The sequence below is a fragment of the Lethenteron reissneri genome, chromosome 22, assembly GCF_015708825.2.
Source record: "Lethenteron reissneri isolate LAM-NWPU_2019-01 chromosome 22, ASM1570882v1, whole genome shotgun sequence".
Taxonomy (NCBI): domain Eukaryota; kingdom Metazoa; phylum Chordata; class Hyperoartia; order Petromyzontiformes; family Petromyzontidae; genus Lethenteron; species Lethenteron reissneri.
This window is the reverse complement of record NC_083800.1, coordinates 1,863,201-1,876,785: the sequence shown is the minus strand read 5'-3', so window position 1 is coordinate 1,876,785 and position 13,585 is coordinate 1,863,201. Positions and strand designations below refer to the sequence as shown.

The following is a 13,585-nucleotide window of genomic DNA, read 5'->3' as shown; positions in this document are numbered from 1 at the left end:
ACACGAAGTTCTCGAGATCATCGCAGACTTAAACAGATGTAGGCCCAGGCTTTTAATTAAATGGCCAAAACACACCACCACCTTGGCAATATGCAACCAATGTTTGCAACCACGTTCACCAGCATTACTTCAACAAGAAGGCACCCTCGCAGACACGTGAATCGCACCGCAGTCCGCTGTCGGGCGATTTTCAACGTCCCATTAATGCCCGCGACAACTTTGACAACAAAAAAAACGTAAACGGGGGTATGACCCATCCCCCGATTGCGACGCGCGGTGCCTCATTATGCACCTCCAATTAGCACGGTTGGCTACGTACGGTGAAAAAGAAGGTCAACATACGTACTTATGTACATACGCGCATTACAGGACGAAAGGGGCACCGGCGCGGCCATGAGCCTCGCCATTGGAAATTACACCAAGCCAAAGGGGGGCTCCGGGATCGCGTAACGCGACATGAATAGGTTTAGGGTTTCGTTGATGATCAGTGCCCTTTTAGGATCTGCGACCCCTGAAACGGTTGAACAAATTGCCAGCCATCAACCGGGCCATTTAAACGCTAATGCGGCGCAAGCGCAACACAATATCCTTCCGCTGGCGCTCGCTAATAAGAGCCGTAATTGCGACCGATGCTTCGCTACGGCCGCCAGGATAACGTTTCTGCCGCTTTCAAACCCGCTTCCATCTGGAGGGCCACTTCCAAAGCGGTGATGAGTTTTTTTTTGTTTTATGATCGCAGTCGTGCTGCAGTCAGAAGTTTATTATTCCACCTTAAGGCAGTCGATTGGTTACTCGGTGGCTCCTTTTTGCTACACTCAGGAAATGTTACGTCGGCAAGTCTGTCCACGTGTTCGTCTGGCCGAGCCGACACTACAAAACCCCCAAAACCAATGACCACCTAAACGTACCCACGAGTCGAGTCACGGTGATTTTCTTGCTCTAATGCGCATCGAGGCAGTGCACATCTCCTGTTTACAGCCCTGAGCCGGTCAGGGGGAAATTCCACATTCCTGTGACGGTGGGGAGAGTTCATCCGCAAGACGACCAGTGTCGAATTCTCCACAAAGTGGTAGTCGTTTTTATCAACCCCATTAGAGTTAATGGGCTTAATCAACTGTCAATCGCAGGACTTGAACTCGCAAACATCCGATTGCGAGCCGCTCACTCTACCGCTGAGCCACCTGGCCGGATAAAACAAACAAGTACCACGGAGCTCATTAATGGTAATGCCCATATCTGCTAAGATTCCGGGGAAATATTGACACTGAAATACAATGAAAATGCGCTTTTAATAAAACATTATAATTAGAAAATTCTACGCACCAGCGTGACTGCCGCATGTTTGTTACAACACGAGCAGTGCAGGTGTTCGTGCTTGCCCCGAACGCGTACACACAGACGTCTGTACGCACGTGTGTACGCGCGTTTCTGCACGTGTGAACATTTCTTGAGCATGGTCACGTGATACTTTTTTTTGCCCAATCCTGGCCAGCGGGCTCAACAATTTAATAAATGCAACATACTGGCTCGCCGGTGTGTTTTTTTATTTACCCGAGCCGGTCGCCGTGCCGCTGTGTGAATGAGCGCTGAATCAAAAGTTGCGCGATCCACGATGCTCGCAGCTGAAGGGGAGAGAGGCGCTCTCGACGCCGCCGAACTCACGGGAAAAACAGCTCACCCTCCTCATTCACCCGGTCGGGTCAAAAGCGCTGAGTGAGACTCGGAAACGGAGAGCCGGGTGAAGTCAGCTACTCCCCGCAATCAATCATCACAGCGCTAAAAGCAACTTTCCCAACCCTGTGTTGTGTGTACGGTGCGCGTACATCAGCGGTTACAAAGTGAGAGTAATGTTACACCCAAAAAGGTGATTTATCGGCAGCGAACGGCACGAATGTGAAGATCAGTCCTCCTAATCCGCGTGGCTCGTGACGTCACCATACGTAGCCTTGTTTTAGTCCACCAACTCTCGAGGCAAAATTCGTGGCCATTTCGGTCTCCTTTGTTTTATACATGGGGTTTGGCTTCATCCGTTAGCCTAAATATAAAATCTGCACGCATCGAAGAATAATTGACACTAAGCGTGTATGCAGTTCGCAGAACAAGCATTCAACGAGCAGTATGCACCGATTCTAATTGTCGCATCGATCGCTTCGGCGCAACGGCGTGCGGTCCCGGGGTATGCTGGGAGGCTGGGATCGGGGCGGCTGGGTCATTAAAGGCCTCGGCCCGTGCGAGTCATCAACGTGGCCGGGGAAGACTCCGGGGAGGGAAACACAACAATCGAAACCACGTCCGCGACCGCGACCAGGCAATTATCCACCGATCAGCTGTTGACCTCTCCCGACGGTGCCGGCGCAGACCGCGACGGGACGCGACTGATTGCCGTGCGCTTCCTCAGCCATGGCACTTTGGCCGTTAAAGCCAGCGGGAAAAAAAGATTACTTAAATACACCTCAACAGAAGATGTAATCGACACAAATAGTTCTTAACTCATAGACACTAAATGCGTACCTAGGATTGTGTGTGCCCAGGCTGCACGTTCTGGGCTGTTTGTTTCAAACAGGAGTTTGTGGCTTTGGTAATGAGAAAAAACGTCAGGGCAAAATGGGTGCTAGGCTCAGGGTCGGCTAATGTATGTCTGTTGAACTTCTGTCGCACCGTACGTAGTCAACCGTGCTGATCGGAGGTGCGGGGGAAGGACAACAAACTAAACACAAAAAGCAGTTCCATAGAAATTAGTTTTAAATCTAGATGATTTAAAAGTGCACAGCTCCAGTGGCTTCATAATATCGGAAGAAGATCGTTCCAGACAGCCGCAGAAGCGCATCTGAAAGCGTGCGATGTGGTGACCATCTTTGTTCGATGGCTAGCCAAGAGCTGCTGCTGCAAGGATGACCGGAGTTTGCGTGATTGTTTATGGTCCATGATGAGGTACAGCAAGATATTGTGGTTCACTCTTCGGTTCTTTCGGTGAAGCCACGTAGAAACGAGTGTGACTTTATCAAGAAAATGGAGTTGGGCTCCAGAACAGCGAGAGACATGGAGACAGACAGAGATGGACATGGAGAGAGAGAGATGTAGGCAGACAGGGAGGGAGACACATGGAGAGAGAAAGACACCGAGCGAGACAAATGAAGACAGCGACATACAGATAAGATAGACACACAAAACCTAAAGAAGGTACGATACCAAGGCATTACAGCGCACAGAGAGAAACAAGGAAACAAGCGCACGTAGATGGACAGAAAAAAAAATCAAGCAGATTGTTACCAACACCTCTTATCAATGGGCAATGATATTATTTAAATATTTCTTCTATTTTAGGAGAGCCATTCCCTGGGGGGAGGGCGAACAGAAAAAACTGCTTCCTGGGCTCAAGCGAGACCTCCGACACCTCGTCGACCGCGTGAAACTCAAATCGGCCGATCGAAAATCGCCCCCCCCCCAACAAACCTGGGGCGACAAAAACCCCCCACGGCCAACAGTACCCACCGAGGGGCCCCCAACGCGTTCCCAGGGTGCTCCATTAGCCGGCCGCACCTTTCAGAGCGGGCCGGGTCAGGCGAGTCGGATTCCTCCTCCCCGCATTACCGCCAACGGGCGGCAGCGACGGCACGGAGTTCCCCGCGGCTCCAACACGGCCAAACGCGAGCGGCCCGACCGGAACGACGCGCGGGAGGCGTCGTAAATCAAAAGAGCGGCGCAGGATGCCACGGCGGCCGCCGCTACCGCCACCGCCGCTGCCGGATAATAAACGCGCGTGACAACAGCCCCCATTCACGTCGCTCGGTGGCGTTTTTGGCCCTCGCTTTTGTATTTTGCGTGTACCGGAATGTTTTTGGTTGTTTCATGTACCTGCATTGTGTGCGTGTGTGTGTGTTTGCTCCCTCTTTTCAGTACCTGTCTGTGTGAGCACCGTACCTGAAAAGAGGGAGGGGCAGGGTGAGGGGGGGGGTCTCTTTGTTCATGAAGGATATGAGGTCAGCAGGCGAAAAGGTGCTCACACAGACAGGGTTACTTTAAACAAAGATTGGGTTTCTTCATAGGGCGCACGTGTAATATGCTTTAAACTAAACTAAACTATTTATTTTTTATTTAACCAGGTAAGGCTCACTGAGCTGTACGCCTCTTTTTCAGAAGCGACCCGGCCACAAATGACAGCTCAACAAAGTGGAAATTTATAGCAGCCAAATACTCTGAACGCGTGATGTTGATTCTAAATGTGGAGGGAAAAACAGGAGGACCCGGAGAAAAATCCACACCACCACGGGCAGAGAGAACATTCAGACTTCAAATATACAGGCATCAGGATCAGGATCGAATCCACGACATCCTGCATACCAGGCAAGGTAGTTAACATCTCCTAGCCACCGTGGCGAGATGCGAAGCAATAATAGTTGACAGCTTTTTGTCAATCCACTGTTGGACAAAGTTCTCTTCACACCGTGTTGGTTTATGAGGGTCGTTTGACCATACTTCACCACGCTGGTCAGCGCAGGTTGGTGGCGAGGTTTAGGCCCAGGAAGGGTGCAGACTTTGCTCGTCACTGATGCTTGCCATGGCCAAGAGTGGAACTCAGGTCTCCAGGCTCACAGTGCGGTCCACAGATATCACTAGCTACGCATTTTAGTCATAGCCCGGACTCAAACTCGGGCTCTCGGTTTCGTAGCATGGCGCACGAACCACTCTGCAACTGGTCCCTGTACACTGTCCTAACACACACGTGCATATTGGTAGCAAAAAGAGTTCAATGAAATTCAGATGAGGATGTAGTTCTTTTTGGAAAAAAATAATTCCCGAATCGCCGGCAACTTATCGATGTGGCGGCTACAGAACAAAATCCGAGCAGTGCATCAATTGACATGGAGAGAAGCACAGTGAGGGGTAATAGTGAGGGGTACGAGTGAGGGGGTACTGGGATTACACGGAGAGTCGGTGACTCGGCGTAGCCGCGCGATGCTGGAGCACGCGCACACCTCGACGTCGACTTGCGGGGGTTCCCCACGAGCTTCCTGCCGCCACCGCGCGTGGCTGTGGCTCTGAGCTACAGCCACGCCAGAGGTGATGAACCACAAGTCTCTCTCGTACCGCTCACGATTGCCACGTGATGCCGCGTGACTGCCGCGTGATGACGTGTGACGCACTCGGCCCCTCCGGCCGCTCTGCTACGAAACGAGGGGCCTTTGACCCGCAGCGTCGCCCATCACCTCGTGCGCGTCCCATCTCGACGAACGCATTGACAGTTTTTTTAGTTTTGCCCTCTCCGCTCGTTGCATCGCGCCCCAACGACGCTAGGCGACGTCACGCGCGCGTTTCCGTTCGACGCCGGACGCGGCGCGTGTGCCGGCCGTGGGAATTCTCTCTCCCGTGTCGCCACGACCCCCGGCCGGGGCGGACGCACCCGGCAAAGACGGAGCGTTGGCTGCGGCGAGCCGCCGTACCTTGTATCCGTAGGGGCAGGTGCAGCGGTAGTAGTCGACGGGGTCTGCGCTGCACATGCCTTTGTTCTTGCAGGGCTCCGACAGGCACGGGCTGCACTTGGCCAGGATGGCCACGTCCGGTGGAGGCCCTGCACCAGAGACAAAGGTCACCACCCACCCACCGCCGCGCGTAGCGTCCACTCGAGACCATCTGGGCGAGCGCCGCTGGCGAGCGCCGACTAAGGCCGTCACTGCGGCGATGTGGCTGAGCACCACGTGTGGCCGTGGTGCTCGCCGCACCACAGCATCGGATGCAGACACAACACCGGAGTGCCCATTGTAAATAAATGGCACTGTAATTAGATATTGCTGTAAAAGTGCAAATTTCTATGTCCCATTATTCATAATAATCCGTGTCCCAACTCTTTTTTTGTTTCATTAATTAGATTCATTAACTTTACATCTCTTCAATGCTATAAAACCCATCTCTCAAGAATGATCTAAAACATGACGTAGCGGTGTGCGCTTTGTAAGAGCGCTGCTGTGGACACAGCAGCCGGTCTTCGTAACCGGCCCTTGGCAAGAGCTGTGAGGCAGGGCCTGATTAAAGCATTGATCGAGAGGACCTGACATTGTACACAGCGTGGGCTACAGATCTGAGTGTGTGAAAGCAAATCCAATCCCCCATTTCAGTTTAAATAAATATCTATCTATCTCTGGCTCGCGCGTGCACGCGTACACAATTGCGTTTCTACATTTTTATTCTATTTTCCAGTCCCGTATTTTCGTTTTTTGTGTCATCATAGAAAAATAATCATTCCCACAGCAAATTACTTTGCTTGATGTCATTTTTGATTGTCCATACTTCGGCTGGCCGGCACGGTGCCACACACACACACACGCGCTCGCCCGCTCGGCAATTCACTATGGCAACGCTGGCTACCAAAATGAGGAATTCACACAAAGGGTAAATACACTTTTGCAGGAGCATTTCCTTGTTTTTCGGCCTGTTTGTTCCCAGAAAGGGACAAACCACACACCGAGACAAAGATGCCCCTGCAGTCGTAAGTCCTGCGAATTCAGCGTGGCACATCTGGTGGTGTGGCCAGGACCATGCCCGGCCACCTCTGTATCCCCAGTGGCAATGTTTTTACACCGTACCAGGTACTCATGTAAGGCTGAACAAGTTTAGATGTCACTCGCCACTGATGATAGCCTTAGCCGGGTTCTTAGCGCAGGGCGTTACTACCTTGCTAGCATTGCCCACAAGACAAAGATCCCCCGTATAGCCTTAACACACTGTAGGGGCAAGTACTGTTAGTGAGAACCATTGAAGGCCGGCACAGCACGCGAAGTGGGTGGGTGAGCAGCACCACGCCAGACCGCCTTTGTCTCCCCAGTGGCGATGTTTTTTGCACACTGCACCAGGTACTCATTTGAGGCTGAGTCGACCGAGGGGGGACTGGTTCACGAGTGGCAAATTGAACTTGGGTCGCTGTGTTCGTAGCACAGCACGCTATCCGCTACACTGCCTCTCCCAACATGCACAGTCACGCACCCACATACACAGGCGCACACTCCGCCCGTATACATGTCGACACAACCGTCCACCTCAATCCTGCCTCCAGGCACAGCCGACTGCCGCTGATGGACTGCCGGTCTATTTGGGCCAACAGTGAGCGAGGCGAGTCTCAGAACTGATGAGGACTGCAATCTTCCTCCTGTGGTCGAAATGCCTCGCTCAATAACAGGGGCGGCCGGTTATGCCGAGCGTTCCTATTCCCGGGCGGACCGCGTGTGCCCGTGCGCGTTCATTTGTTGGTGCGTCTGTTTGTGTGCTCGCCTCTGTTGGTGGCATTTTTATTAAATTCCTTTCTGTTCATTTATATGTGACATCATAATCCTTTATGAACCCAGAAACTCAACGTATTCGTCCATAACACTGTGGCCTTAAAAGGAAATACATATTTACACGAAACATAAAAGGTGATGTTTCTAGAAATGGCCCTATATATAGATTGTATGTAATTATTATTATATTATTTTAAAAAATTGCACAATCGCCATCGCAGCATCGCCAAACAAGTTTTTTACTTATCCAGGACTGATTTTGAGGATGGCCCTGCCTGGGATTTGCCAAGTCGTTTTCCTGCCGGCAGGGTGACCAAGGCAGGCAAATCGAACCCACACACATGTCCAACGCTTATTTGTTCACGAATTTAATTCTGCAGCGTGCTTGCGTATGTCCACATGTGTTTGTGTTTACCACGTGTCTGTGGGTTTCGTTATTTGCATGTTGGTGTGGCTGTTTGCCGTGGCTGGCACTATTGTTGGTTTGTTTGTCCGTGCGCTATTCCTTTCATTCGTTCGTTATTCCGTCGGTTCGTTTACGTTTCACACAGTTGCTCCACTTTCGGAGGAACAAAAAGCGGCAAACATTCACACACTACGGGACAACATATTTAGAAGCCACTGGAGCTATGCACCTTTAAAGCTAAATGAAAAACTCATTTCTTGAGAACTGCTTTTTGCGCCGTCCTTCAATCGCACCTCCGATTAGCGCGGTTGGCTACGTACGGCGGCGCGAAAGAAGCTCAGCATACAGACAGACAGACAGACAGACAGACATACCTTGGCAGACGAAGAGCTTGGAGGGCGTCGTGAGCAAGAGTTTGCCCTCCATCTCGCTGGGGCCGATGCACTGAGCGATCCCCGGCTCCTTGTACCCCACCTTGACCCAGTCGGAGAGCCAGCGCAGGGCGCAGTCGCAGTACAGCGGGTTGGCGCCGAGCGCCCTGCGGTGAAAACGAAGAGCCAACGTCACCGTCAGAAATGGCAACGCGGTGCAAGTGGCAGGCACGAGCACGCCGCCTGAGTTCGATTCCAGGCCATGGCTAACGTCAGTGGCGAGCGATGCATGGCGGCGGTGAATCGAACTCGCGTCATTAGGTTTGTCGCGCAGTGCGCCGACCACTATACCACCACTCCCCATGCACACACACACTAATGCACGCACGTGTCCCATTGCATTCTATAGGATCCTCAAGACTCGGAGCGTTTGTCATGTGGGAAGAATCTGGAATACCTGGAGAAAACCTATCACGCATGTGAAGGAGAGGGCCCGGGCGGGTGGGTAGGGGTTAACACACTCACAGCTCTGCACAGGTGGATCTGATCATTCATCGCACACACACGTACGTACGCCCGCACGCACACGCAGGGTGTGAATGTCTGCTTCAGGGGGGTTGGCGTGGCAGTACTCACAGGTGTGAGAGCGAGGTCAGGTCGCCAAAGGCTCCATCCGGCACCATGGAGATGTCGTTCCCATGCAGGGATCTGTGGCAGAGAACACGCAGGCATGTGCGCGTTATCGCACGCCATGGCATGTGCACACGTGCACGTGTGTGTGTGTGTGTGCGGGGAGCGGCAGTGCAGTGGTTAGCGCACTTCACTCAGAACCCGGCCGACTCAAGTTTGATTCCCGCTCAGGGCAACACCAGTGACAATTATCTGAACTGGTCCTGGACCTCCCCTAGGTCGACTCAACCTCAAATGTGCAAAAACTTCGCCACTGGGGAGACAAAGGCCGCCGGGCATGATGCTGGCCACCCACCCCCTCGTGTGTGCCGTGGGGAAGGCAATGAGATTCCATAGAGAGGGGGGTGTCCTTAAGAGTCTGCTTGGCCAATTCCAATTCGATTGGGAAGAACCAAGAGAACGTGGAGAAAACCCACCAAACAGATGAGGGTAGCTACACACTCGAAGCTCTGCACAGATGGATTCGAGAATCCAATGCTGTACTGCAACATGTTGGTCACCTCGTAGATTGACTGTCAGAGTTGATACATCGTGGAAAGCTGAGGGCAGTGCAGTAAAATCTATTATTGTACCGTACTTATATGCTCCCGTGTGCCCCGCCGTTCATTAAGCTGCACTGACCAGCGTGGTGAAGTATGGTCAAATGCACAGTGTGGAGGCCCTCATACGATAGTCGACAGACATAAATGGTTGTATAGGTACACGTATAATTATTTCGTTTTTCACTGAATATCTTAGACATTTGACAGATATACTTTTAAAACTTACAGTACTCGGAGTGACTTCAGCCCCATGAAGGCCTTTTGTGGAACGCACCTCAGCCGGTTAAAGCTGAGAATCCTGCGAAATGCCAAAGACAATCACGCATTAAACACGAGAAATTAAACATCAGCTGGCGCCAACTGAGATCTGTTTGTTTGAATCCGGGTAGACACCTGCGATTAATCTGGCTTCTCGAGCGCAGCAAGTTGATGGTTTTAGACCCGGTCACCGACAGCTACACGCACGCAAAAAAACCCCATCACAATTAAATGTGGGGGTTTTTTTTTTCTCCCAACGTAATGGTTCAATTCCAACGCTGCGACATATAAAAGCGACGCACAACGAGGGGCCCCTTGAAGTGATTTTTGGAAGTAGTAGTTCTGCGACATCGTCTTTGGTAAGTAGTTCTGCGACATAGTCTTCTGCGACATCGTCTTCTGCGACATCGTCTATGGGAAGTAGTTCTCTGACGTTGTCTTCCGCGGACCGGTGCTAATTGCCGAATGGGAATGTCATCGTCTAATGACACCGCACCGAGAGCACCGTCGTAAATATAATTGTGGAAAAATGTCGACTTGGTGTGCCTGGCTCACCGCTGCCATCTCACCGTTCCCGCCCGCATGCACGCCGGCACCACTTAAAGCCTGTGGCAGGCAACGCTCGGCAACCACGCCGACGCATTAGCGGCTCCTATTCGCGAGTCTGCTGCGGCAGCACCGGTTTAATGGGGTGCCACCTGCAATCAGCGTCACGTCGCGGGCTACGTTGGAAAGCGAACCCTGGTGCCTCCGCAATGGCTATGCACAGATCGATAAGAATCTGCGGATGTCGCAGTTAAATTTTGTTTTTACATTTTTAGCCGTTCCGAAAAAGCTATTTCGTTACGGTATTAAGGTCGAGTTGCCTTGAGGAGTTGTGGTTCGTGTAAGGATTAAAATTGCAATGATTGTTTTAACATGCTTTTATTATTATAATCATGATTGAAAATGTATACAATGTCTTAAAACTGTATGTAGCATGGATGGAATTGTGAGGGGCTTGTTTATCTGAGCTAGAAGGAGGAGATGCTAATGGTGAAGGTGAACAACTGTCTGCATCTGCTGTTGTCTGTTTAAGCACAACTTTGTGTGTGTGTGATCGCTAATAGCACTTGCCCCCACAGCCTGCTAGAGGCTATATGGGGAATCTTTGTCATTTAGTTTGTACATATGCGTGCGTGTGTTAAATATTGAGCAGTTGCGCAGTGTGGATAGTGCACTGTGCTCTGCAACCCAGGAAAGTAGAATAATTTCTTGGCCTCAAATAATATTCATGGCAAGTGGTATCTGAACATGTTCCAGGACTTCCCCTGAGTCGACTCAACCCTAAATAAGTAGCTGCTGCAGCGTACAACTTTCCATCAGCACTGGAGTGACAGAGGTGGATGGGGCTTGCCGCTCGCCTTGTCACTCCCGCGTGTGTCATTCCAGGCCGGAATAGAAAACTCAACACCTTGATTCGTAACGCGTCGTCGCAAGCAACTTTGATGTGTGTTGAGTTTCTTTTAGTTGTTTGCACGCCACTGCCAACGCAGCAGCAGCATCACCAAGTGCATATGTAAAAATATTTATATAAATAGGTACTTACTAACATAACTTGCCACGACAATGTGCGGTATATGGCGATCGGGGGGATATTTGTCTACGTGGTGGAATTAATACACAAGAGTGGTTTAATCACATTTTTAATTCACAGCGCTGAGTGCGCGCCCGCGCGTGCACGTGTGTGTGTGTGCATTTAAGAGGGAAACAGCTGCCTCACTCACAGGGTAGACAGCTGACTCATGTTGGCGAATGAGAAGTTGGCGATGGTGCTGATCCTGTTGTTACTCAGGTCTCTGTAAGAATGGAAAAATACAAAACAAGGAACTCGGGTAAACCCATTTTGTTCATAATGTTATGAGCGCTATTATTATTTTCTTCTCGGAATTAAACAAGCCCAAGGTGTACTTGGAAATATTTAAAACGCGCGTTCCGCATGAAATATGCGTGCGAAACAGTAAAATAAAAGAAGTCAGGAACAATTTTTATCTTGACGCGTGCCTTTTTCTCTCTCTCTCTCTCAGACTCGTAAAGCAAGCAACCCACTACCACCACTACCACCAACACTACCACCACCACTGCTACCACCAACACTACCACTACTATCACCACCACCACTTCCACCACTACTACCACCACTACCACCAACAATACCACCACCACTTCCAGCACGACTACCACTACCCACCACCACCATCACCCCAACCCACGACCACCACTACCACCACCCCCACCTCTCACACATAAACGATTTTGCTCGCTGCCACTCACAAATAAAAATAAGAAAGCATGGAGAGAAAAAAAACAATTGCTAAGAGATAAAATGATTTATCGACTCTGACAGTTTAACTAATGTTTTCCAGCGGGTGCAGAATTTCACTCTGGCCTATGAGAACGACTTCCCATGGTTGCTAACGGGTAGTGGCTCCTTGACGTGTGCGTGTGTGCGTGTGTGCGTGTGTGCGTGTGTGCGTGTTCACATGTCGGGACGGTAACGAGGTTGGAGGAAGGACCAGAGTGGGCGACAAGGCAAAATGTCAAAACTAGGCGATTCTCCCTCCTGGTATTGACAGCGATTAACACCGATCCCTAGGAATCCTAAACATGCCTTAATCAGACTCTATGAGCTTCACACGTTACTATAATGGACCATAGGAATACTCAAGTTGCATTAATCAGTCTTTCAGTAAAGTCACGTAGATTGGTTGAACCTATCTACGTGACTTTACCGAAAGACCCAAGAATATGAATTCCTGCAGTCACGAAAGCTTTGAGTCAAGATTTGCCTTAATCAGGTTTTGCGGGGAGCCTTAAGACATTAACTCTGAATCCGAGGAATCCGAACAATGCATTAGTGTGGCTCTATGAGCCTCAAGCATTTATCCTCAAACCTAGGATTCCTAGGATTGATGTCAAACTGTCCCACGCACTGACGACTGATGACACAATTGATTTATATATTTTGTATAGGTGATGACCCACAGTGCACCGTGTTATCAGTAGGAAGCGTTTTCCTGCGTCGTCGGTATGAAGCTTCAGTCAAACGTTTTGGTCGGATGGCACTTAAAAAATGATCGCAAATAAATCCACTGCACCGACAGCCTCCACCACCACCCCCTCCAGCGCCCCCCCACTATGGCGGTTAGCGGAGCTGACAGAGACGCGGCAGGGTGCGAGCTGTGAGTGCCGCTGTGATTGTGCAGCAGGACCCACATGAGTTTCAGGTTCTTGAAGTTGGCCAGCTCCCGCGGGACCATGGTCAGCTGGTTCCCATCAAGGTATCTGTAGACGGCACGTGCACACACACACACGTGCACACACACACACGCATACGCACACACACACATGAATGCACACACACACATGTACACACACACGTGCACACACACACATGCACATACACACATGTACGCACACACACACACACGCATGCATACGCACACACACACGTACACACACGCACACACACACACACACGCACACATGCACACACACATGCACACACACACGTACACACACACGTGCACACACACGTGCACACACACACATGCATACGCACACACACACAATTCATGCACACACGCACGCACACACACACGTGCACACAGACACACGCACACACACACGCATGCACACACACATGCACACACAAATGCATGCACACACACACATGCACACACACACACGTGCACACGCACACGTGCGCACGAACACACTCGCACACACGATCCACATACATAAGCACGCAGGCACACGCACAAGCATGCGCACGCGCACAGGCACACACAATTGTTAAGACAGTTTTTATTAATTTCATTTAATTGTAATAATTACGCAACATAACGGAGAGACAGCGAAAGCGCCTAAACAATTTCAGTGCGCTGACGACAGTGGTAGTTTACAAAATGAACACACACAAGCGCACCTCCGATGACCACAGTTGGCTATGTACGGTGTGAAATAAGCTATATACATATATATACAAAGATCCCCCATATAGCTTTA

The 13,585-nt window shown here is 50.7% G+C and overlaps 1 protein-coding gene across 3 annotated transcripts in view; it reads right to left on the bottom strand.

Annotated features, from left to right (window-relative positions):
* Positions 1–13,585, bottom strand: part of LOC133345492 (slit homolog 2 protein-like) — a 236,363-nt gene that overhangs the window by 29,274 nt on the left and 193,504 nt on the right. For all 3 annotated transcript variants that reach the window (XM_061556266.1, XM_061556264.1, XM_061556265.1), the window contains exons 21-26: positions 12,794–12,862; positions 11,305–11,376; positions 9,507–9,578; positions 8,685–8,756; positions 8,052–8,215; positions 5,442–5,569 (exon numbers count right to left, since the gene is read on the bottom strand). In XM_061556266.1, coding sequence (XP_061412250.1) covers positions 5,442–5,569; positions 8,052–8,215; positions 8,685–8,756; positions 9,507–9,578; positions 11,305–11,376; positions 12,794–12,862 — 577 coding nt within the window. The remainder of the gene's footprint in view (positions 1–5,441; positions 5,570–8,051; positions 8,216–8,684; positions 8,757–9,506; positions 9,579–11,304; positions 11,377–12,793; positions 12,863–13,585) is intronic.